This window comes from Aulostomus chinensis, chromosome 23, assembly GCF_037954235.1.
Source record: "Aulostomus chinensis isolate RoL2024-O1b breed Wild chromosome 23, RoL_Achi_v1.0, whole genome shotgun sequence".
In the NCBI taxonomy this organism is placed as follows: Eukaryota; Metazoa; Chordata; class Actinopteri; order Syngnathiformes; family Aulostomidae; genus Aulostomus; species Aulostomus chinensis.
The window spans coordinates 19,597,281-19,622,745 of record NC_141342.1 but is presented as its reverse complement, the minus strand read 5'-3'; the positions used below and the strand labels follow the sequence as shown (position 1 = coordinate 19,622,745).

Sequence of the window (25,465 nt, the reverse complement as noted above, 5' to 3'; positions counted from 1 at the left end):
AGGCTTTGGCTGCAGGGTCACATTAATGATGTCCACTTGTTGTGTATAAAAGCAGAAAGAATCTCTCCAGAAAGGCTCTACAATGCAGACAAACTCTTCCCGAGCTCTGTATACATTGAGACTCCTTCCCATTATCATTCACAGTTGATTAGCATTCTGTATAGTCCCTCAGACGGAGATGCCTGGCTAATGGTTGGTCATTTACATATTCTTGGCGGCAGACAGAACAGATCACTTGCGTTGATATTGTGACGTCTGCAGCTATCTCAGCTCCGGGTACTTAAGCACTTCTCAAAACAAGCTAACAGAGACTAATGACATAATTGGCAGTCAATTAGTCGACACAATAGCAGCAACTGGATCAATTAGCAATATGTAAATAAGTGGTGTATCTTGATAGTGTGGCCAGCGGAATAGTTGTATGTGTATTGTTCAGCAGGTACACACTACTTATTCTGAGAAATATATCGATGAATTAACGGTTTAAGATCGAAGTGACGCATTACTCCGCTCTCATTTGCCTTGTCTGAATCATTCATTTATAATACGTGATTCAAAAATTCTTTGAGAATTAGCAGCAGTCAGACTACTGCATAAATTCTTCTTGCTATGGAATCGCAGGGCATGCAAGTGTTGCATCTCACGACTCCCACTCCCTCGTCTAATCGTGTCCCTCCTAACACGTGTTATTGTTCTACATTTGTACTTACAGCGAGATACCCCCCCCCCCTTATTTACCCAATGCCAATAGCAGATAACTGTCTCCAAACAGTCCTTAACATGCTGTCCCATTGTGAAAGGGAGCACAGTCATTAGGAACGTCATTAGCTGAGTCCTGAACAATCAACATACTGTAGCTGTGGGTCTTAATTAGGGACTAACAAAAAACAGGGGCAGGGTGATCTTTGCCCATTGTAATGGACCTTGACTCCCCCACCCCCACCCCCACCCCCCCAACTGGGAGCCATGAATGAAGAAGTCCGGCTTGGTCGGGTCTGAAACCTTCTATGCAGACAAGGATAGATGATTGCACAGAGGCCCAGAGAGTGAACATGACTTGGAGAACCAATAGTCTCTGGGTTGTACTTCTAAAGAGACATTTGAGGGGGTTCTAGGTTCTCAAGCTAGAGGATAGTTCAGCATAAGGGAGGATGGAGAGATAATTAACAAGAAGTGTGATGTAAATTGGGGTATTTATTCTGTTATGCACACTCAAAGTAGAGGTACCAGTTTGTACCTTAAAGGTTACAAATACTAGTTACTATGTGTGTGTGTGTGTGTGATTTTGTGGACAGCTCGCACATCTATCGTCAGTGCATTGAGCTAAAAGCTAATGTGCACGCTAACATACTCACAATTATGACACTAACATCCATCCATCCATCGTCATCTTCCGCTTATTCCTACACATTAAGGGTCATGGGGGGGCTGGAGCCTATCCCAGCGTCAACGGGCGAGAGGCGGGGTTCACCCTGGACAGGTCGCCAGTCCATCGCAGGGCCAACATAGAGAGACGAACAACCTTTCACACTCACAGTCATACCTACGGTCAATTTAGAGTATTCAATTAGCCTAGTCCCCAAGTGTGGGAGGAAGCCGGAGTACCCAGAGAGAACCCACGCAGACACGGGGAGAACATGCAAACTCCACACAGAAAGATCCCGTGGCCGAGCCGGGACTCGAACCCGGAACCTTCTTGCTGTGAGGCCACAGTGCTGACCACTGCACCACCGTGCAGCCTGACGCTAACATGGTGGTGCAAAAACAAGTGCAATGTCAACCGAGATTACAATGGTGGTTTAGCGTGTTAGCATGATAAAGGTCCCACTGTGTGGGATGTAGTGACATCTCGCAATAAAGTCTGAGACTACAAGCCCTATTTTAGGAAAAAAAATGTAAGAAAACCTACAGAAACTCGCTGGTTCATTTAAATATGACCCTGCAATTCTCAAACTTGGGTTGCCAAAACTTCTAAAAGCAAAATTTTGTTTGCTGGTAACTAACTTAAATGATCAGCAGAGGGAAACTATTTGAGCCTTCAATTACTCAAACACAGTGAGGAAAGGGGGAATAATTTTCACATCTGATGTGATTTAAGTCCTCAGCGATCGAGTGCTGTGATAGAGTCTGGAGTCCTGCAATAACAAAATATATCACGTCACACATGGTTCCTGGGAAGTAATCAAAGTACAAATATTCACCATTCATGCCTGGAAAATAGGAGAGAAGGGGCTTCATGTGTTAGTGTAGATTAGTAAATCTAACCATATTGGTGCTGTTGTACTTGTAGAAGTCCCAGAGACAAAATAAAGCATGTCTGTTTTGGGTTGCTAACAGCCTCCTGACGTTTAGAACCGGCTCTCTTCTCTGCTGCCTCCAACTTTGATCTACGGTTATTTTATTGGAATGATGGGATCAAAAATAACGCAGGAATCACTTGCCTGGACCTTGACACCAGCCTTTACTTAGCATTATGCTATTTCCATGTCTATGCAAAAAACGATGAGGACACAGCTTTTAAAATACTTGATTTCTGAATGGAGTTCTGATTGTACAGGGATATGGTTTAAATCTCCTCCTTCGGTCTCTGTTGTCATGACTCATCTGCATCCTCGGTGCATCCTCATAAATTCTGCAGGGATGTCCGTTGCTGTGGTTGCCGTGACAGCTGGCCAGCAACAAATAATACACAATAAAACCAAGGGGAGTTACCGCACAAATACATTCAGCCACAAGAAAAGTTGGATTAACTACAGTGAACACAGAACAAAAAAAACAAAAACAAAAAAAACTCCACTCAGTTGAGATACTTCAGACTTCAGACAAAACACAGCAGAACTTTTCCAACTTGAGGTAAATATCACCCCAAACACATTTTCCCCTTTAAATCTACATTATTCCTTTTACGCGACCAATCTAATGATTGGCCTCTGAGCAATGCAGAACAACAGACCATAAATCGCACGTGAGTTCCAAAAGCGTACAAATAGCCAACATATGCGCTTATCAGTGCTGTTTTGCTGGTGTCACCAACTAAATACATCGTGTCTGGCTGCAGCTGGAACACACCTGGGAACATGAAAGTCTTAGCACGCTGTGTTCGTACATTTACTTCAAGCCTTACATCTAAATTAAAGTCACATTTTAAAATGAGGTGCTAAACCCTCCTTCGGGCCATTGCTCCGTGTTAGTGGGGAGACATTCCACCTTCCCCCAGACACGGCCAACGTTGGAGATCAGTCCTCATGTGGCGACGTGAGGGGCGAAATGAGGCCAGTAAATGTCCACAGAGACAAAACACTTCATTGCCTTGTGTTTTAGTTTTATCAAACCTGACACCATCGCCATAACCACGATCTTTCGATAACCTTAAGGATATCATCGGAATTACATGAAGATATTGTAAAAATAATACAAAAACACTGGACATAAGAAAATGTTTTTCCAACTTTGAGCCAATCTTTTGCAGAACTTGCATTCTTTTCTGGTGAACCGCTTACAGATAATACTTCTTGACTATGAATTCACTTCCCAAAAATTTTTGTACATGTAAAAAAACAAAAATCGAATTATACGATGTATTTACAACTCTTTTCAGACTTGCATATGGGACTAAAATTTCTATAACTGTCTCAGTTACTCTGTCATCACAGTCCTTGAAATAAGACCAAAGATGAACTCCAGGAACCCACCTGCCGGGAATCATGCAGTAATGTCTGCTCGAACTTTTATGTTGGCCAGATGGTAATTCAGATCAGGTTAAAGATACCGCGTTGTCAGCTTACTTGTGAATTAATCATTGCTGCTTATCGGAAAACTCAAACAAACATGCTGACTTCATGGGAAATAAGCTTATTTGTCAAGCCATGATACAGCCAAACAAGAAGATAGAAATCCGTCTCTCCTCTGTGCTGCATGAGGGAGCTGAGCCCCAAAGAGACAAGCTGAACGCTAGTTAGCTTAGCACAATGAATGGTAGAGTGGGGGGAGTGTTAGAATACCGCCCTCAAATCATCAAATACTGTTTTCTCCAAAATGGTCTTTGCCTGCTTTGAGATGAGCAGGGATGTGCATAACATTCACTGTTAAATAACCATCTAAAAAAGACAAGGCACAGTAATCTAAGAATCAAGACCCATGATTGGAACTATTTTCCTGACTGGGCGCACTGATCTGACGCAGCGCCTCAAAACTTCAGCCAAAAAACAAAAAACAAAAAAATTGTTGAAAACTGAAGGAGTGACTGCTTCTACTAATCATGGTGGACTTTTTAAGAGAGGATGAGGAGGATTATTTCTGGATGAACCAAGTTCTTGTCCCTTTTTAATCTATTTGACGACTTTTGGAAGAGGTACGCTAACGCTTACCACCCACTCCCATTCATTGAGCTAAGCTAACTAGCAGTCAGCATGCTACATGCACGCACAGAGAAAAGAAAGGTATCTATCTTCTAGCCGGACGCTAGGGAGGACAGCAAATGAATAGATTCAAACAAAGTAAAAAAACAAATATAATAATAATGTGTTTGTGCGGCATTTTGGGGCAGAAAAAAAAGTCAACATCAAAAGTCTTGAATTTGATTAATTTTGGACTTAAGATATGAACTGTGTTTCTCAGCCCAAATATTCAAATGAAAACCACATTTCATGGTTTGCCACTTTCCATTAATGATAAAAAGCACGCCTCACCGAGTCATAATCAACTCCACACCTGACACAGTGGTGGTAACCCTCCAAATACACGTGTTTGACGATGAGCCACTTGACATAATCTAAAATTAATCGTTTATCTTACTTGTTTTGAGTCCACAGATAAGACAAATAGCCTTACATCATCATTACACATGACCTGTGACGGACAAAACCTGCCGTTTATTTCAGCCACAGCTGTTTGAACTGCATTTCTGCTTAGGTTTAAATAATGTTCACAATAACCTGTTTCTAATTGGAGCAAGACGGAGGAGTGTGACTCCTGCTATAATGGGAAACAGATCCGTGTCTCCTTTGTGCCAGGTTCAGGAAGAAAAAAAAGGAGAAAAAAAACCTGCCAAGAAAAAGAAGAGGGCAAGAGGGGAATGTGGAGGAAGGGTGACTGTTGGACGATTGTCACAAATCAAGCTAGTGTTTATTATGTTCACCATCTAAACAAATGTCTTCCTGATGATCTGGTTTGTGAAGCACACCGGTTCACAACAGAAACCATTACACTTGGAGGGAACTCGGGGGGGATTCCTCCTCAACTTCATCTCCTCAGCTGCCTCACTTGAACTCCCAACAGTGCTTGTATTTTTGTGCGGCCATCGGGGAATTCTTGAAAGACATTGATTCCTGTCCAAATAACCTCTTAATGTCATTGCTGTGATTTTGTTAAGGGATTTGTTTGACTTCTTTTGTTGGGAAAAACAAAATCAAGTGTCTTGAGCTCTACTCAGACAGGGGTGGTGGGGGGTTTTCAGTACTGAGGGCCCTGGTCAGTGGTTCTGACCCTGTTCAGAGCGTGTATTCAGGTCATTTTTCAAACCCCACCCCAGCGGTAATTAGCACTGAAATTACCTACTGTTTTTCTGCAAATTCTCTGGTCCTCCTGTGATTTAAATCATGTCTGGAGGAGCAATGTCCATTTTGAGGTGGATGTTTTTCCATGTGAAAAGCTGCTTGTCAAAAAATGTTTCCATCCGCTCTATGTGAAATTAATTGAGCTGTTGTGATGTACTCAACTCCAAGGTTGGTATGTATGCTTCTCTTCTATGCATTTTTTTTTTCCGTTTACATTTTTGTGAACTGGCACCATAACAGAAGTGTGGCATTCACAACTTGTAGTTCCTGTTTGCAGCGCACCCGCGGACAGGTTTTCCTTAACATTATCAGAGACGATGTCTTTCAGAAGTCCAAGTCGCTCCGAATACTTGAACTTTAAAAGTACACTTTTTGTCACAAATCCAAGCCTCACCTTAATCTCACCCCCAAAGTCCTAAAACTGACCATTTTAAGAAGTCCATATCAGTGTAATCCATTAAAAAAAAAATATAGAGACGTCTCAGTTTATCGAATTCTGTGCCGAGACAGGAAGTGGCGGCGCAGCCAGACATGCTGGCATGTCTCTGTGTGTAGCCATCGTCATTACAAATTACAACATTAGAAGTAGGGCGCTTTAGAGTCCAAAACACAAACAAACTTTATCAGAAATACAGCACGGCTCTGCTGAACAGGCCCAGCCTGAAGCAGCTAGTAAAGTGCAGTGAGAACCGCTGCACAAGTTGATGTTTGTTTTTTTTTGTTTTTTTCATACTTTTGTTCCCAGCAGGAATAGACTCAAGAGTCTTCAAGTCTAGTCTGCCTCTTTAGACTCAAAACTCCCACTAAGTTTGACTCGCACATCTGTGCTGTAAATAATATCGTTTGGCCTAATATTGCTACGTCAAAAGACAGCATTGGGCCAAGACGTTGAAGGGAAACAACACACATTCGCGTCCAGCTGTTTTAGGAAATTGGACTTGAAGTAATTAAACTTTTGCTCTCTTACATTTTCGGTAGGAACACATGGGATTAAGAATAAGTGCCACAGACAGGCAATACATGTAACATCCATCTTAACACAGAGGTCTCGCAACACCAAGTCTGAGTCATTCTTGCACCAGTAACATAATAAAATTAGAATAACAGAATTAAACGTGTTTCCAGAAGGCCGGCCACTTTGATTTGTATAAAGACAGTATAACACCTCAGTAGAGTGGCGTTGGAATCCCAAATCCTGGAAGTAAGTTAACATCGTTGAACATCTGCTTCCCTCGTCTCAAAATCAATGCCGTGATTGAATGGGTTTTTCAGGTACGAGCCTGAAATAAAGCCTGTGGTTAACACTTGGTCCGTGGGATAAAATACATCAGTAAATACCACACTCCTGCTCACCGCACTGCTAACAAGTGTCTAAATGAGACTATGAAACATCGAAACTAGCTACGGTGACGCTGAAGTCAGGCGTCCGCGGACTAGTTGGTGCATAGCATAACGTTAGCTTTGTCCTCCTAATCTACACTTCAAAAACCATAAATTGGTGTTTCGTATACCAAGAGTGTGTTCAAAACGTGTTTGCCACAGAACTTAATTTAAAATATCAAATGTATAAATCCCATTAACTTCTGGTCAAGGGAACCCACAGAGATACTAACTTCAAAAATACCTCACCCCTGTGGTACTCCATATAAATAAAGAGCCAAGCCAGTAAAGACCACCCGCAGCTACTTCATCACTGAATCTTTACGTTTTCATGTCATCCTTGATCGGCCTTGGAAAGAGAAAAAAAAAGATGTTCAGTAGTAAAAAGAGGAAAGAACATGCACAAATTGTTTCACCCCATGCAACATTTTTTTTCCTGTTATTTTGGTTCAGCAGGCTTCCACATGGGGGAGACATGCTCCTCCCAATGCAAACCCTTTTTATTTTGTTTGAAAGGAAAGAAAAAACATGTTGAAATACATAAATATTTCCACTTTGAGGAAGTCTTTAAAAACCCAGATCTCTATTTGAGAGAAACACAGACAAGGAGAGAGGCAGAGAGGAGAGGGACGAGTGAAGGAAGGAAGGAAGGACGAGTTATTTTAATGAAAACAAAATAAAGAGATTGGAGCCAAGTCAGAGAAGATAGAACTCCTCACTGTTTGTCAGCTCTCCTTCCATCATGCATCTGCTGGTCTAGAATTTCATTCTGAGGGACAGCAAGAAAGAGAGGTGGGAAGAGAGAGACAGTGGAGGGAGAAAAGTAGTAAACCTTGGCTGAGGTGAGGAAAAATCAGTGTGTGGGAGCGCAAAAGCAAAGGGAGACGACAAAAGGTGGGGGAGTAGAGGAGTGAGGCACCCGTTCTTCCAGCAAAGCGAGAGGTTAAGCAGGGTAGAAGAAGAGAGGAGTGATAAAGAGCTGGGGAAGGAGGGAGAAGAGTCAGCTGGACATGGGGCTTTGTGCTGTTCTCCTCATCTGTCTCTCCCAGGCTGAACTGGGGAGAGCCTGGACTCAAGCGCATGAAGGTAAGCCCCCTTTCCTCAACGCTGACAGCACACACACGCACACACACACACACACACACACACACGCAGGTAGCCGCATCCATTCCAATATTGATATTAACACCATTTTGACAGCCATCCTTCAAAACAAAGTCCTGCACAGCCCAGGTTCCAGAGTTTGTTCTTGGAGGGTGAGGAATAATATTATCTGACCTGAATTCTTTGTCAGTGGCAGACAGGCTTTCAAAGTGTTTTGGACACATTTTTGCTGGACTAGCATGCGCGCGTGCGTGCGTGTGTGTGTGTGTGTGGTGTGTGTGTGGTGTGTGTGTGTGTGAGGTGAACAGGTCCCATGACATTTCTCTCAGTCAGTTACAGGAAGCACATGAAAGACTGTGTGTCGGTCTGGAATTTGTTGGGATCCAAAACCCCCATAATTCCAATTTCAAAGACCTAGTGTTTGTTTTTCATTGATGTGGTCAGAAATGTCACCATTTCACATTTGAGGCAGGCCAGTTTTTCAGGGTTGTGACGTACAACATGACTTATGCTACTTTTGGGGACACAAACCAGACTCCGGATGCAGTTGGGGACAGAAGCTGTGTCCACAATAAATGGTGAGGGGGGGGGGGGTCTCCAGGAAACCGATCAACGTCAATACACCAAATGTGACTACAATTAATGTTTGCATGGGTGAAAACACAAAGCAGACCAGATGATTGCGGGGGAGGCTTGTGCAATGCCATGTGCCCAATTGGCAAAGCACTGGTTATTGGATCAGTGGGCGGGTTTTTTGTTAGGTAAGTTTGGCAAGTAGTGATTAAGTTATGATAAACCTCAAGGAAATGAATGCCTGTGTATGTAAATACTGAAAAAAATGGCCTGTATATGTGTGTATACTTGGTTTTTGTTGCCTATTGAAGAACTTTTCTGCTATGAACGCTAAACGCATCAAGAACCCTCGTCCTCAGGGGGACCAAAGGCAGCTCTTTACGAAGTAAACTTTGATTCCTAAGGTTTTTGTTGAATGTGAGGGTTTAAGATAAGAATTCAGGTTAGGTTACGGATGGGGTTTGAGTTCAGTTCAGGCTCGCCGCTATGAATATAAGTCAGCGTAATGTCCTCACAAGGAAAGCTGCATGAACCTGTGTGTGCAACATTAAAACACAATGACACCTACAGATGCAGTTTTGAGCGCTATGGCAGATGTTTACGTGTGCGGCCAGCCACAGAAGCAGCCACAGAACTTAATGGTTGAGATGAAAATGAAGGCTGAGTTTGAAAATGGGTAGTCCCAGTGAGGAGGGTTGGTAGGAAGAGGGCAAGAGTGCTATTGGCCCCTCTCTTCACACATTCTTGAAAGGTGATCAAAATGACGGCCCAGTTCAAAGACTGGTGCTGCAATCGGTGGGTACTCGTGCCAGAATGTCGACTAACACCAGGGTTGGTGAGATCCGATGGCAAATGAATCTCAAGCTCCACTCCAGAAGGCTTTTTTTTTTTCAAACTAAAAAAAGTTGATCTGAGCACTTAAAAAGGTTCCTTATGCTCTATATCACTTGATCTCATCTCAAATTGAAGCTTAACACTCAAAATATATTTGATTCAATCAATGTTGTACAGTACATGTGTGATGTGTACTCTTGACTACCTGTGTGTGTGTGTGTGTGTGTGTGTATGCGCATGTATGTATTTTCGATCTCCTTGGAGATACCTTATTTTTAGCCAGCCCCCGTTCTTCCGCTGCTGCTGCTCCTCTGACAATCAGCGGTGCTCCAGTTTCTCTGGCCTCTCCTGTGGTCCCTCTGATCAGGGCCCAAGCTCTGCAGAGGACAACCCGACACACAGTGCAGAGACCAGAGAGACAGACACCCCCCCACCCCACTTCCCCACTCCAACACAAAAGGACCCATAATCCAGTAAGATGTATAGGCTCATCTATACCAATAACATCTGATATACCCTGCAGGATTCTGTGCCACTTCTCAGCCTCACTTTTACATAGCAGGATCTCTATTTTGGGACCTTTTCAAACAGGGTGATAACTTCGGTGCCTGCTCATACAGAAACTGGCACAGCTCCTTGTTTAGTAGGTGGTGCTGGAAGCTTGATGGGGTTGTAACTACACATATTTCGCATCTGACTGCAGAAAATGCCAGACCTCCTATGTAGAGGAACGTATCCTCTGGCAGGGCAGGGTTGCTTTGGATGCTTGTATCCATTCTCTCAAAGGTCAGTTTGTCAACACTGTCAGCAGTGTAGCGTTTGAAGTAAACTGGTCTGGTTAAATGACACGTTTCCCTGAGTTACCTACTTTCATTCTCATGGAATATTCTGGTATCTTATTGATTGTCATGCACAAATATTTGTGTGCAATCCTAAAAAGGTCAAGCTGCACGTGAGCTCAGTGCACCGGTGTGACAGCCAGCAGCTAGGGGCCAGGCAGAGGTGTATCGAGTAAACCTCGCTTCCTCGCGCTCAAAGAGACGCTCTGGCGACAGATGCAACCATAAATGAGGCTTCTGGTGTCCCTGGTAGCGTGCCGCCTGTTATGCCTCGGAGCCTTCCAGTCCAGCGCAGGAGTGTCTAAACAAGGCAGGTTACACTTGCAAAAACCCTGCAGTGAGAACCTGAAGCTAAATGCTGGAAATCCATTTTATTTTCCAGCTTCTAGCAACTATTCTGTTGTACTTGTTTATTCATGCACTGACATTTTGGTTGAGGTACAAGCAATTTAAGATTTTGTATGGTTTGCTGCAAGTTAGTGTACCTGCCCTGCTGGTAGCAGTGATGGGGTAGGTGGAGAGAGGAGATGTGGGGCCGTACCAGACACAAATTACCAGGGCTGAATTTTATAGATTCAGGCAGGGTTGTACTGGGAGTAAGAGTCTCAGGTTGGCCCTTAAATGTTAAACTAAGACTAATAACACGACTAGCCCGGAGTAAGACATGAGTTTCTTATTAAGCTTCCTACACTAACTTCCAACCAGGAGAAAGAGCACCCCTGTGAGAGTGCGACCCGTTACAAAGTAGAAATAATAATGACGTTCTTCCTGACAGCTGCGGATCGAGATATTTGAGAAACATGACATTCAAAATGCAGTAAATATTTTTATGAGTTGGTGGGTGAGAGTGGGGGCAGTAGTCCAGACAAATATCCCAGAGCTTTGTTCCAAGTCCCACTCTGCATGTGTCTGCTTTGTGTAAGATATCAAGTTGTGAACTGGACGCTATCAGTGGAAATGCCTTTTTAATAAATCTATTAATGTGGCAGGACAGGATGTGTTGGAGGGTTTATAAAAACAAAAATGCAATAATCAGCAGTTTTACAGAAAATCCTTTTCCCAAACCACTCAGTAAACCACTGGGGACTTGGTTGACCTCCCACTACTGGCTCCCTCGTGTGAAGTATCACATGGCTGCAGCTCACATCGGAACAAAATATTTCGACAGATGATTTATCAATTCTGAACTGCAGCACGAAGATAAAAATGCATAGGACAATTTGGTGGGCTTGAGTTTCAGGCACCTCTGAAGCACAAATCTGTATGTGTTTCAGAGGTGGTTTGTGCGCGCAGTTCATTAATTTCTTCATCGGAAGATTAAAATTAATGCTTATTAATCGGAAGACAACTAATGTTGATATGCATCTTGTGCAGATATTGCCAAAGTTTCAAACTGGGTGACATCTTCAAAAGACAGTTTTGATCTAAATACGACACCCTGCTCTGATGATAATCTATGTGGGCCTGCTGTTGCAGACAGATGACCTAGATGAGCTAGAAATGCTAGAATATCAATATTTTTTCAAGTGATGTCAAGGCTGGCACACAGAGATGACCTGTTTTTTTTAAACTTAGGGGACATAACCTAACATTTTCCAGACACAGATTACTACTGTTGGAATTAGTACATAACAATGGAATTCTTTTTCTTCCCAATAATGCCACTGATTTTCCACTGCTTATCTGGGACCGGGTTACAGTGGCACCAGATCAAGCAAGGTAATCTAGATGTCCCTCTCCCCAGCAACACTCTCCAGCTCCTCCTGGGGACCCCAAACGCATTCAGGCTAGATGAGATATAAAATCCCTCCAGTGGGTTATGAGTCAACCATAAGGCCTCTGACCAGGTGGACGTGCTTGAAAACCTAAAGCAGGTGATGTCCAGGAGGAATCCTAATCAAATGCATGAACCACATCAACTGAATCCTCGCGACATGAAGGAGCAGCAGTTCTAGTCCAAGTTCCCTCCACATGTCTTAGCTCCTCCCCTCTCTCCTCAGCTAAGCTCCAACACCCTTCCGAGAAACTCCTTCCGGCCGCTAATATGCACGATCTTGCGTTTTTGGTCATCGCCCAAAGCTCTTGACCAATAGTTAAGTTGGTTGAAGATGCATTTAAAATTTCAGACCTAAGAGGGAAAATCCCCACCACAGCTGCCGAACACTGGGACTTTGTGATCTTGACTTGACGGGTGAATACTAGAGCTTCAGATGATTTTGACAGTTTAATAAGTACAAACACAGAGACTGAGGTTCCACCACACAAGCCTCCTCCTCACGGTTTGTGTTTGCACCTATTAAATTGCTAAAATCACAGTGTACTCCCCTTCATTCAAAATTTCTTTCAAACTTTACAATAAAGACTGTTTTCATTTTATCAGCAGCTACTGTATGTTTTTTTACAGAGTGGATTATATTCTTGTGTAAATACTGCACACAAAAAGATGACAGTAAACCTCGACTGATCAGAACCATCTGGAACTCTATGTCATCTGCACTAAGAGCAGAAAAACTGCTCCAAATATAAGCAAACAAACTAATGACTCAATGACATCTAAATCCAACTTTTTCCTTACTTAGGCTTTATGTTTGTCCATATTTATCCAAATTTGTCTTTTCTTTTTGGGGCCTTATCAGTCCAGCTGCCAGTGATTTTGTGTTTTGGTTCCAGCTGCTCCTCTGAGGTGCCAAGTGGCTCCCACCCATGCTAAATCTAGGCTGGTTTAAATACACATCTCCCTTTAAAAATCCAAAACCACTGTGCTGAATTGCAATTACACACACTGTCACACATCGACTTCAGGTTATGATTACTGTTCGATCAATGATGCTTTTGGCAGAGGACTGTGGAGACTTTGGTAATCCCTGTCCTGACACTACCTGACTATCTCCAAAAACATACAAAACTTGAATGCTAGAGGATCCAGACTTTGTTGGTATCTCTTTTCAGGCAGAATACAACGGTTCACTCTCTTCCTCTGGAGCAAAGATGTTGGCCTTTTGTTCTCTTTTGCTGGGCCTCAAGATAATTCTCTTCTCCTTTTCCCCAACAGTACATGGCTGTGAGCCTGTATCCTCGCCTGTGCTTGGACTTCAAAGTGTTGTGCATTTACCCAGAAAGAGTTTAATTTAAGAGGAAATTTGTTTTTCATCCCTGGATTTCAACCAGCTGAAAACACTGAAAGAGCATCAGTTTTACTTGAGGACTGTAGCTTTAGTTCCTTTTTTGTCTTAAGTTGACGTCTGGCCTTCAGAATCTGTTTTTAAATGGATCATAGGTAAGGAAATAGTTTCAATTTTGCCACGGAGCTACTGTATGTTCCTGAAAGACAGAGAAGAGAGAGAGCCAGAGATCAGGGAAATAGGAAATATGCACGTGGGACACACTAATGGGATGAATGAATACAATCTGTGTATTCATAGCACACTGTATATGGCTCAAAAATACTGTGCCCTAGTTTGATGCAACTCCCAACACCCACTAGATTTGTGGCTGCTGCAATGCAGGCACATCTGAGGCAGCAATGGACATCAATGCTACATGGATGCCGATGTATTTTTAATCATACAAAACAAAGCTGCAGGAGGTTTCATTCCCACTCAGGTCCACACTTCTGCCACTGCAAGATATGTCTGATTAAACAGCAGGATATCCGACATTCTGCAGAGGCACACATTTAAATTGACACCATTCAAATAAGAACGTTCTAAATTTGTAGTGCCGTCAGGATACACACATTGTCCTAAAAGGGGAGCCATCTGAGTGGATATTCTCAAGGCCAACTGCTATTCACAGGCAAAGCTGTCACAGCTGTAATTCAGTGAATGGTTTCAGGGCCCTCTTTCAAAGTCACTAGGATGCTGGTGAGCAGGTTCCAAACTGACATGTGTCTGCCAGACCTGAGGTGCCGTGCCTAGCTTCACTGAAGTCCTTGCACTAAGCCCAACCCGCTCTTGAACTCTTTTTAGCCCTTAGTCATTGGACATTCACCCACGCTCAAATGCAGACGGTCCAGGAAAGAAACAGCACCTAAGAGACTGAAATCTGAAAAGCCTTATAAAAGCAGAGAGCTGTGTGTGACTTACAGTTACAGCTCAATTAGGCTGATGGTAGTCCCAGTATTCAAGAACTGCGGAATAGGATTTATTGATGGAAGTATGTTTGCCTAAGGAGCAATCGGTGGCGGTCGCCCCTGCAAGCAGACTTTCTTCCAGCTGACCTTTCGTGTCACATGCCATGTTAGCAGGCGATGACGCTGTCAAACGATGTGCTTCAAAGACTGTTACAGGAAAATTTACAGCCCTGTTTTTTCTTTTGTCCTCTTCTGCCCAGAAATACGTTGTTTTCACATCAAAGCACCTGCCAGGATGACACCACCTTCACTGCGTGCTGTTCAACTACCAGATTCAACACCAATGCAGGACCTGTGGAACATTTGGGCCAATTTTGGGCCTAATGAAGTGAATACATTCCTGTCGGTCCAAAAACACCCACAAAATGGGATGTCAGATGGACTAACGGGTCCCCGTCAATGTCTAGCATTGAATTCCAACACAATAAATTGCACAGTCCCAGATCCGTCACTTCAGTGTTCCTCGTCCTCCTCAGAGCACTTCCTCATGTCTTTCCCCTGCTGTTTGATGCCTCCTCAGCTCTTTAGTGATGATGAGCTGCCAATCTGACCCAATTAGGATGTTCTGAAGCCGAGGAAATAACTTTCGCTGCATCGTAATCAAACACCATTCCTCATTAGAACCGTCTCCCTTGTGAGTAATAACCTCGCCGCATCTCTATCTCTTGTCCCATTTTGTCCTTTTTTTCCAGTCTATTTCTCATTGTGTTTGACTTCTCTGCTGCCTATAGAAATGTTGTTAATCGAATCTGCGTCTTTGATGCACTGAGTACATCCTCAATGATTTTGCTCCGTGAGACTGAACATGTTCCTAAGTGCCGATAGCATCTTCCAGGATTGGACGTCCTGAAGTGACAAACCCACAAAGAATATCGTTCAGCTAAATGTTTTTGATTTGACTGGCTCAAACTTGACTGTTTTGGTCCAGTCTTGCCCCTCACATCATTCTTGTTTTCAGAGGGAGCAAGGAGCTCTGGAAAAAAGAAAAAAAAAACAACTCTGTACACTACCTGCCAAGCACAAAACGTCAAACAAGGTTAGCGGCGCAGCTGAGGAGCCAGCTATATCCCTCATGAAATATCAATGAGAAATTCAGAGTCAAAGCAGCCCATCTCTACCTTGAGGCATTCGTTACTATTTTGTTGCCTAGGCAGAAAAAGGTTTTGTCTGTGTGTAATGTAAAAACGTGCCGATCCTGAAAATGTGCGTACACAAACAGCGATTTCCACTTATCCTTGTTTTCTACTATCAACCGCAGCATTTTCTGGTTTGTGTTTGATGGTGAGGTTTCACACTCCTTTGCTTTTCCGCGTGCAAGTTGAACAAAGTGATCCTCCACTTGTCAAACTTTAGGTCCCATAAAAGCAAAACAATTTGCCATCTCCTGCATTTGTGTTACCAAATTCATGTTCCAGGTTACTTCAGAAAGATGGAGAGCTTGGTGAAAGAGACCCTGTCCCCTGCAGCATGTGCAGTGGATACCAATGACTTATTCTAAACAAATGTAAAACCAAGGCCTGATCCAAACAGGGAGGTCACAAAACTACGTTAGCAGAGTTTAGGCTGCCCACATATTTTTAGGCCATTTGTTGTAAACACTATTCAAAAGTCAGATGGGGTGGGATTCTTGCCTTTCCATCTTTCAAGATGGAAAAAAAAACACACACACACACACACACACAATGGAACAGATGAATCATTCATTCACGCATTAATTCCAGCGCTCCTTACCATGAGCATCACAGCTGAACGCCTCACACCGAAACTATATTCAAGTTTTTATCCTCAAACAGCCAAAGCAGCACGTCACCCCGCCGTTAATGTCCCTTCACTGGCTTCCAGTGGCAGCTCGACTCAAATTCAAAGCTCTTATAAAACAGTGACAGGAACGGCTCCTGCCTACCTGGAATCCCTCACCCAGGTCTACACTCCCTGTACGCTGTGCCTGTGAGACGGCTGGTGCTCCCAGCCCAGCATGGCTCTAAATCTCTACCTAGTCTTCTTCTCTAGTGACTGAATGAATTATCCAACTCCATACAATCCGCAGAGTCCCTTTCTGCTTTTAAGAGACAGCCGAAGACTCAACTGTTCAGGGAACACCGAGGCGCTTAAACCTGACCCTTCTCCTCTTTGTCCTCAGGGGCAGAACGAGTCAGGAGGTTTGACACCCGGCTCAAAGTGAACACTCAGCACTGACAGTGTTGAATATTGAATGTGTTGAACGTTGACAGATATTGTTGATGTTGAAGTATTGGTTGCGGTCAGTCGTGGTTACGCTATATGAAGAAAACAACAACAACAAAAAACCCGGCACTTCTTCTGCCCCTAGATGGCAGCACCTGCAGCCTATTACACTTGAAGCACTTTGTCGTACCTGCTAAGACTTTTCCCTCCAGTCTGAATTCTTGCTTGTGTTTTAAGTCGTTTTGGAAAAAAAGCTCAATGAAATAGAAGAATTGTAGAATTGTAAACAACCATAAAACAGGGATGGCTTGGAACAGTGGCTCCAAGTGACGGCTGAATCATGCTTCTTTATTAGTTAATGAGCAGCTGAGGTGCTCAGCACAAATGACCGCAAAGAAATGATGGTGCTGTGTCATCAAGAAAGTTTCATTCTGTGTTGCAAATATTCTGTCTTGATTTTCTGTGGACACGTCTTCCTGTTAATGAACCAGAGCATATTAACCAATGAAGAACAGATGTAGCCACGAGGTTTAAAGGCAACTATTTCACTTCCTTGTAAAACAAGATTTTTTGCCATAATTTTTTTAAAGATTCTTTCACACATTATTAAATCTAGAAGTGGATACAAACATGGTGTCCCTAAATCACCCACATGAAACAGCATGGAATTTAGATCTAGTGCTTCATATCCCATTGATGTCAATAACAGATCACGGCAGGAATAAAACGCTACAGTGTTCAAGAAACGTTTGCCAGTTCATGGAGTCAATATTCCACTTGTTTACTGAGTTCTGGATGTCTGCAGGGTCCACATGTTGACTCTGTTCAGTTTAAGGAACATGCCAAAATTTGGGGAAAAAAATGCTTGTGTCCATCAGTTTTTATGCCAGACAAGCAGATAAATACTTTTCTGCACGTATTACAGAGCCCCTGAGATCCAGTGGACGGCTGACTGCTAGTAAGCTTAGCTGCAATGAGCCTAGAGGGGCAAACCGTCTCAAAAGTCATCAAATACAGTATAAACCTTTGCCCGCATTACTAGACGTGAACTTGTGCTTCACATTTGCGTTAAAAAAAAAAATTACGGGATGTTGAACGCAGAGGGGAGACAAGCACGTCAATCTGCTTCTCCCACTGTAAAAAGGACTGACAGGAAAACCCATTTACAAAACATGCGTCCTGTTGCAGATGCACTGAGTGGGACATCTCTACGGACGGACGTCCCATCCCATTTGCAAAGAACAAGGAGGGACCAGCAGACTCTACACAAACATAGAGAAGCACGCAACACACAGGCGGAAGGGGGAGGCAGCCTCGATATCAACACGCTGCCTGACAACATGACCCGCATTGTGGTGAGATCTGTATCTGATTTCTGTAGCCACCTTTGCCAATACTGCTAATTATCATTGAATGGCACAGATGCAGTTTGCACTGATTGAAGTAATCCACAAATTAGCATTTGTTTATCGAGCTCTTGCTGTTACATGCCTTGAATGCAGAAGGATTTTTTTCACTGCATGACCTCAAGGTGAATCCAGAATTTAAAAAAAAAACGCTTGTAAATTGGTCCTAGAAGCTGCTGGAGATTGAGGATTAGCAAAACTATACAAAACATTGGATAACAAACTCCCTGAACCATTGTCCAATATACTCCAACTCTTCTTTATCCAGTCTCATGCTCAACACAGCACAAAAACTTGGATTTGAGCTAAAAAAAATAACAAACTTTACTATATTTAATGTGACCGAGCTCGACCTGCTGATGCATTCAGTTGAAATCCTGCCTCCCTGCTCGTTTTTTGGCCGCTACCTGGAAGTCATGCTGCACGCCATGTAAACATGTGGCAGTGAAATCTGGCCAATGAACCAGCTGGGAGGCGGGATTTCATCTCAAAGCTGTTGTTAATCTTTGGTCTCCATTATCTTTACCTGGGACAAACTTCAAAACACACTTTTACATTGATGGGAGTGTCTGAAGCCTTTTTGTCCTTGCTGATGTCATATTAGGTGACTAATTTGTCTTAAAAGCAGCACTTAGTGTTCTTTGTTTGGAATTCCTTTTATTTGCGTGCATCCAAGAAGCTTTAACCTGAATATGGATGTGTCCTTTCTGGTGAAACGGTTCTGAAAGGTTCATTGGGGTCATCCCGGCCCCACTGCAAAGCTTGAGAAGTTACTTTGACCCTGAAGCACAAGTGGATGTCATTGTTTTTGTCATGTGCATTTGTTTTGTGGCATTTTTCCATTCATTACCTTGTTGATCTGTGTGTGTTTAAGCGAGTATGAGTGTGACTTTTATTTGCGTCCCAGAATCTTCCTTCACTTCAATGTGCGTCAGTGAAATTCAACCCAAACAAATTGTGTTGTGCTTTCTCTTCCCCTACATTGCTAATTGAAAACAGACAACTTCCTCATGCTGCCAGCTTACAGTGTTTGCTTAAGCATGGCTATGCACGGGTAAATGAGCTTTGCCTGCATTTGAGTGCGTGTGTGTGTATGTGTGTGTGTGTGCGCGCGCACTTGTGAATGACTCACTTGGACAAGATCACAAGTAGTCCTGTTGAACGGCTGTTGCCTGTTCTGGGGGAGCCCGAAGTTCCTCTACCTCTGGTGCACTGAGAATCCCTCCAGTAAATCAGCTGGAAAGGAAACATATATGATTATTTGTATCTCTTCACCTAGAAATCCCACACTCCCCTCTAGAAAACGCAGACTGACATCAGGCGGTGGAGATAGGAGGGGAAAAGTGGGTCACTGACTGTATATGGAGCAGCTGGAGAGGCAGTGAGAGCGCTCCTTTTATCTGCTCCACTTTCCCAGCCCACACTAAACCCCAGAACTATTGCTCTCCGTCACCTTGAACTGTGGCATACATTAATAACACCATCAAGTCTGGAGAGCTGTAGGGAGACAACGATGCCTGTTGTCAAAGCCTTGTGTGTAAACAGCTCCCCCAAGTGGAACGGACACAGAAAAGACAAACGTCTTGAAGTCCTGCGGCTGCAGTTTCCAACTTCAACAGGAAGTCACATCATTATCTTTTCATAGGTCACATGTCTAGGGTTTTTTTGAGCAATCAAAGTGTCATTTTTCTCATTTGAACGTCTAAACAGACGTGAGAAGTGAAGGAAGGTGAATTTTGAGTGCCCTCTTTCTCTCAGGAGGACTCCCAGATGTACTACAGATGGCAGAGTTTTGGTCCAACAGACAGACGTACTGAAGACTTGTGGGTAGATATGAACTCACTGCACAAGAGCCAAGTTCGAATCCACGGAATTCTATCAAACACACATCGACAAGCAGCGGTGAGAAGAGACACAACCTACAAATAATGACACAAACTAACACACCACAATATCTGACATTTTTCTTTTCCACAGAGGGTGGCACTTTCTTTTGACTTCCCTTTCTACGGACACAACTTGAGACAAATCATTGTAGCAACTGGTGGTGAGTTTTATTTTACATGATCAATGCCGTGTTCTTTTGCTCGACTGGGTTTGCTGAGGGAGAGTTTGTTCCACCTTGGGAAAATATCCTGGCGTGCACGACTGTAATTACGCTAATTTGTTGTGAATGCATTCTTTTTTTCAATGAATCTATTGTGATTTTCTGCTATTACAATGACAAAAACAAAAATGAATTCGGGCCTGTTGTCTAGGTTGATGCCTTCAGTATCGATACAAAAACCCAAACTTTTATGAGAAAGAAGCCCATAAATGTTCTCTCAGACCCAGCAGCTGAGAGGAGCCTGGCTCAAATAGTTTAAAATTGAAACATTTTTCATTATAAGAGACAGTCGTTGATCACACACACGCTGACACCAGATCACCCAGTATCTAAATTAAGTTGCAATGGCCTGCCAGACCAGTAGAGGGCCTATCTACAGACTCACAGGACGGCTTGTGAACACTTTGTTGTTACCGAGGAAAAAGTCTCTGGTTTTGTGGCTAAAAGTCAATGGAAACAACTAGAGACCAGGACAAAGAACCATCCATCCATCCATTTTCTATGACTTCTCCTGTTAAGGGTGGGGGTGGAGCCTATCCCAGCAGCCTTCAGGCGAGAGGCGGGGTTCACCCTGGAGGGGTCACCAGTCCATGGCAGGGTCAACACATATAGACAGACAACCATTGGCTCTCCCAGCCACGCCTACGGTCAATTTAGAGTCTGGATTAACCTGGTCCCCTCTTGATGTCTTTGGACTGTGGAGGAAGCTGGAGTACCAGAGAGAACCCAGCAGGAACAGGGAGAACATGGAGACTCACACAGAAAGACCCCGTGCTCCAGCCAGGGCTCCAACCTGGAACCTTCTTGCTGGGGGGCCACAGTTCTGACCACTGCTCCACCGTGCCTCCTGGACAAAGAACCAGGATTTGATAATGCCCCTGTAAATACTGTCACTGATACAAACACAATTTGTATCATCCTGTTCTTCTCGTTAGTGCTCCCTCGGTGCTACCGACTGATTTGCAATGGTGTTATTTGAATGAGTGTTATTTCTGGTCAGGAATGCCATAAGAGACATGATGTTGTTCGTGGCTGTTTTCACCGCCCATCAAGCTATTACCAACGTTCAGAAGTCCTCAGACTCTGGCAGGCCCACTGGTGTTCACGTAAAACACATGAGGGACTCCAATACTTTGCCTTTCTAACTCCAGTTGTGTTTTTCAGCTCAAAAAATTGCTTCAGTTACTCTTAAAATGTGTCTCTGAAAACTAGCAGCGCTTTTTGGTTTTATCATGCAACAACGTTTGGAAGAGTGTTCATTTACCACCTGAACCTGCGCTCCGGCCCACTCCCCCAGGGTTCATCTTCATGGGGGAGATTACTCATCGAATGCTGACTGCCACACAGTACATCGCCCCCCTCATGGCCAACTTTGACCCCAGTTTCTCCAAAAACTCAACAGTGAGGTACTCAGATAATGGTAAGTGGTTCCCAAGTGAGTTGGGTACCTAGTCGTAGAACATCCTGGGTAATCTTTGACTGACTTCTGTCTTGCCCCCCCCCAGGTAATCTGTTTGTGGTACAGTGGGACAAAGTACGGCTAAAGGACCGAGAAGCTGAAGGATCTTTTATTTTCCAGACAGCCCTCTACAGAAATGGCACCATTGTTTTTAACTACAGAGATGTAAGATTTGGACCCAAACAGTGTGGATTTATTTTCATAATCTGCACAGGCAACTGGATAACTGCATTTTCCATTTGAAAATGGAAATGATCCTCACTGCACGCCAGGTTTTGCAATGTCAAAACAAACTCTGTTTATTTTCAGATCCCTGTACCAGTGGAGAAAATGAACTCCAGTGAGCATCCAGTCAAGGTGGGACTGTCTGATGCTTTCATGGCATACCTCCCCTCCGCACAGCCCTCAGGTCAGTCTACTTCTATTCAGATGTTAAAGCCAGGGTGCTGCACTTTTGCATATGAATAAACGGCCCTTACGTTCAAGCCCTCACTGAAACAAGTTCATGCAGTGCCCATTATGAACGACGCAAGCTCATGCTACTTGTTAGCCATCTGCTAACTTGAATGTGGATAACATTTGATTTAATTTACTGCCTCAGTATGTAAATCTGCTATTGAATGACAACCCATCTGCATAAACTCAACACTACTGATGGAATTTGCCACAAAGGTATCGAATTTCAATACCCAGCCCTTATCAAGGCGTGAAGTCACCTAAAACACCAACTATCGGTTGCAAAATTATTTTTCATGAAGAAGCAACTTTCTCAGTTTATCAGAACAAGTGCCTGTTTTTCATGATAGCTCAACCTTCGGCCCACATACGCTAGCAAACACACTAAGATGGTGTATTTGTCTTACAGATGTGAAGCGCCGTACTATCTACGAGTACCATCGAGTCGAGATCGACACCACAAAGATTGTCAGTAGGTCTGCATTCGAGTTCACACCTCTTCCCAGTAAGTTTTTCTTCAAACCACCATTCAACATGACACGCAGGTTGTGGTTTTCACCTTTACAACACCAGAACACTGTGTATCTGATTCCCCCAGCTTGTCTCCAACACACCACCTGCGACCTCTGTCTAACCTCCAACTTGACGACTGGATGTGGCTGGTGCAACACGCTTCAGCGGTAAGATGACACCCTTTGATTGATCTTGTTTGGAAGCTATGGCGAGTCTGGATCTTGGTGTTATTCTTGGTGAGTTTCAGATGTTCTGATGGAATCGACCGACATAGACAAGAGTGGCTTGATTACAACTGTCCTGAAGAGGTGAGACCCCTGTTTATACGCAGGAAAAATTGGCTGCTACGAAATAGTTCCTCGACTAAGTCTGGCGAGTATTTACTCAGGCAAAAGGCACGTGTGAGGACTACAACCCAGTACTACCTGAAGGATCCATGATCTCCTTCAACCACTCCTCGCCTGGTCCAACACCTTCCTCAGCTGAGCTGGAGGACCAGCCCGTCACGAGGGGTGAGTTTCACTGAAGCAGCCTCAAGGGGGAAGCAACGTGTGAACATCAGTGAAGCTTCATCTCCTTGGACCAGGTGGTTTGATGTCAGGAGAATCAGAACCACTGAAATGTTAGAATTTCATTCCTGAGGTGTGCGGAACTGACAGCCAACACTGATTCAAGACATCATCAGGCTTGGAGAATATTAAGATATCAAGCAGACCAAATCAGGCACTGTCAGGGTTGAGTGGCGTTGTGGGCGTGTCACTGCATGGCCTCGTTGTTTAACATCGACTGTGAACTGTAACCACACAGCCAAAAATCCCATCTTGGGCAGTGATACATCACCATGCAGGTGCTGATGGATCTGAGTCTAAGCATTTCCTCAGGACTGGGGTGTGCGTCATGAGAGAGGGTGTCACAGCCAGGATCAGTCCCTCTTCTATGTTCTCTGTCTCTTGAGGGAAACTGAATGCTACAATGCAACACGGTAACACTTGCTTTTTCTTTATGGTTTCTTCCAATCCTCACAAGTTCACTGTGGTTTAACTTTTCTGAGTTGCGATGGCCCCACCCCCAATGAAAGATCACACTACCCCCATTCAAATGAACACCTTGCCTTTTCACCTCAACATTGGATTTAGTCTGAATCCAGGCTTATGGTGTATCAATTTAAAATACAGACACTCCTTTATTAAAAGAATACAGCAATGCAGGATTGAGGCAATGTAATGTAGTGCACAGCACACGCCACCAGAGGTCAGGCTCTACTCACTGAGAAACGCAAGCAAAGCTGGGCCCACTATTTCCCTCAAGATTACTGCAGACACTTGCGCTGAATGCTCTCAACAACCCGTTTTGCTTCCTTTCAGACCTACAAACAGGCCCTCCAAACCACATGGGGATAACGGAGAACACAGCCATCATCGCAGGAGTCGTAGCCGCTCTCGTTCTTCTTGTGGCGTTGACCTTACTGGCAGTTTACTACATCAACACTCACCCAACCGTTGCTCCACCATTCTACCTCATGCAGGTGAGCAAAACCACTGCTCCAACACATCTTTACAGAATAGCTTAGATACAAGAACACGCTAAATGTTAGGGAAATGCGCTAATTTGCTCTCCTTCCTACAGCCAGACGAGACGGTGCATGCACGTCTCTCATCTGTGCTGCATTACGGACTTAGACCATGAGAGACTGGCTTATTAGCCTAGCTTGGGAATTATTAGCATATTTCCATCTAACGTGGATTCAGCTTGGATTCGGTTGTTCAATAAGATAACTCGTACTGAAAGAAAATTAAGATTAGATACAGCTGAGAAATCCTGTTCTCTCATGCTCCCTCTGAGCAAAGTTGACCATTAATAAAAACCACCATGGCACTATTCTTTAGCAACAACCATCAAGTTTAAAACCACAGTTTAAAATGAAATGTCCCCAAAAGTTGGTATGCTCCTTTAAATTTTTTTTTTATTCAAAATTAGACATTTAAGTTTGTCTGATGCCTGTCATTAGCTAACTACTGTCTGTTGTTGATAGCGACGCACCAATAACTACTGGCCCTCCATGAAGTTCCGCAACCAGGGCTGCCACTCCAGTTACGCTGAGGTTGAGCTCGGAGGTCATGAAAAAGAAGGTTTCATTGAAGCTGAGCAGTGCTGCTAAGCGGCCTGGCAGTGCAGGACACAGTCAGGAGTAAAGGACACCATCTTGAGGACTGTAACAGTACTACAAGGGGATGAATATGGACGGTCAGGCCCACCAGGATGTCCCTACTCCAACCTTGGCGGCTGGACAGTGTTTACTTTTACTGGTCTTGTGGCTCTTGCCAGCTTTCTCTGCATCTCTTTGCCATCAAACAGGGGATTTGCCATATTGTCCAAGGGGTTGGAGGATCTGAGAAGACTGGACTAAAATAACGAGGGGAAAACGAACTGTCCTAAACCAATCAATGCAAGGGGAAGACAGGGAATGAAATGAAATAGCCTTCATACTGCAAACCAATGTACAGCTCAACAATTTTTGTTTTTATCCCATCTCTGGAGTTATTTTTGTTTCACAAATGTCTGTGAGAAATGATTGGTCCATGAAATGTCATGTCCATGTCACTAAAACAGATATCTTGCTATTAACTGATAGTGATTATGATGATCATTGTGACTTCCTTTGGAGAAAAATTGTTTGAATGCATTTTAGATTCATCAAGTTATGAGAATTTTCTTTGAACCTTCCTGTATAATGTCTTCTAATAAAAACTGGCAGTGAGTGTTGAATTTTAATCTCTGGTTTAACATGACAACAAAAAGCCTGAACAATCTCAGCCTGCACGTTGAAGGTCTACAGGTCAAGTGTATGAAACATGGACCTCAGATTGTCTCAAGTAGACTTTCACACTTTAGGCTAAAATGCAACTGTGATTAATGACCATTT

The 25,465-nt window shown here is 43.6% G+C and overlaps 2 protein-coding genes across 3 annotated transcripts in view; one reads left to right on the top strand and one right to left on the bottom strand.

Annotated features, from left to right (window-relative positions):
* LOC147239944 (dickkopf-related protein 3-like) overlaps positions 1-25,465 on the bottom strand; it is a 33,578-nt gene that overhangs the window by 7,624 nt on the left and 489 nt on the right. Inside the window, exon 2 of the mRNA XM_086196245.1 lies at positions 19,140-19,243. The gene's annotated coding sequence lies outside the window, so the exon portion shown is untranslated. The remainder of the gene's footprint in view (positions 1-19,139; positions 19,244-25,465) is intronic.
* Positions 7,547-25,438, top strand: LOC147239945 (plexin domain-containing protein 1-like). 2 transcript variants are annotated; one of them, XM_086196243.1, is made up of 13 exons: positions 7,547-8,021; positions 17,790-17,956; positions 19,766-19,909; positions 19,985-20,054; positions 21,412-21,534; positions 21,620-21,738; positions 21,883-21,982; positions 22,439-22,534; positions 22,628-22,709; positions 22,790-22,850; positions 22,931-23,054; positions 23,907-24,067; positions 24,575-25,434. In XM_086196243.1, the coding sequence occupies exons 1-13, from the start codon at positions 7,946-7,948 to the stop codon at positions 24,698-24,700; spliced, it is 1,449 nt and encodes a 482-aa protein (XP_086052369.1). In that variant the 5' UTR covers positions 7,547-7,945; the 3' UTR covers positions 24,701-25,434. The 2 variants fall into 2 exon arrangements, with proteins under 2 accessions (XP_086052369.1, XP_086052368.1); XM_086196242.1 differs by having other exon boundaries at positions 22,439-22,709; positions 24,575-25,438.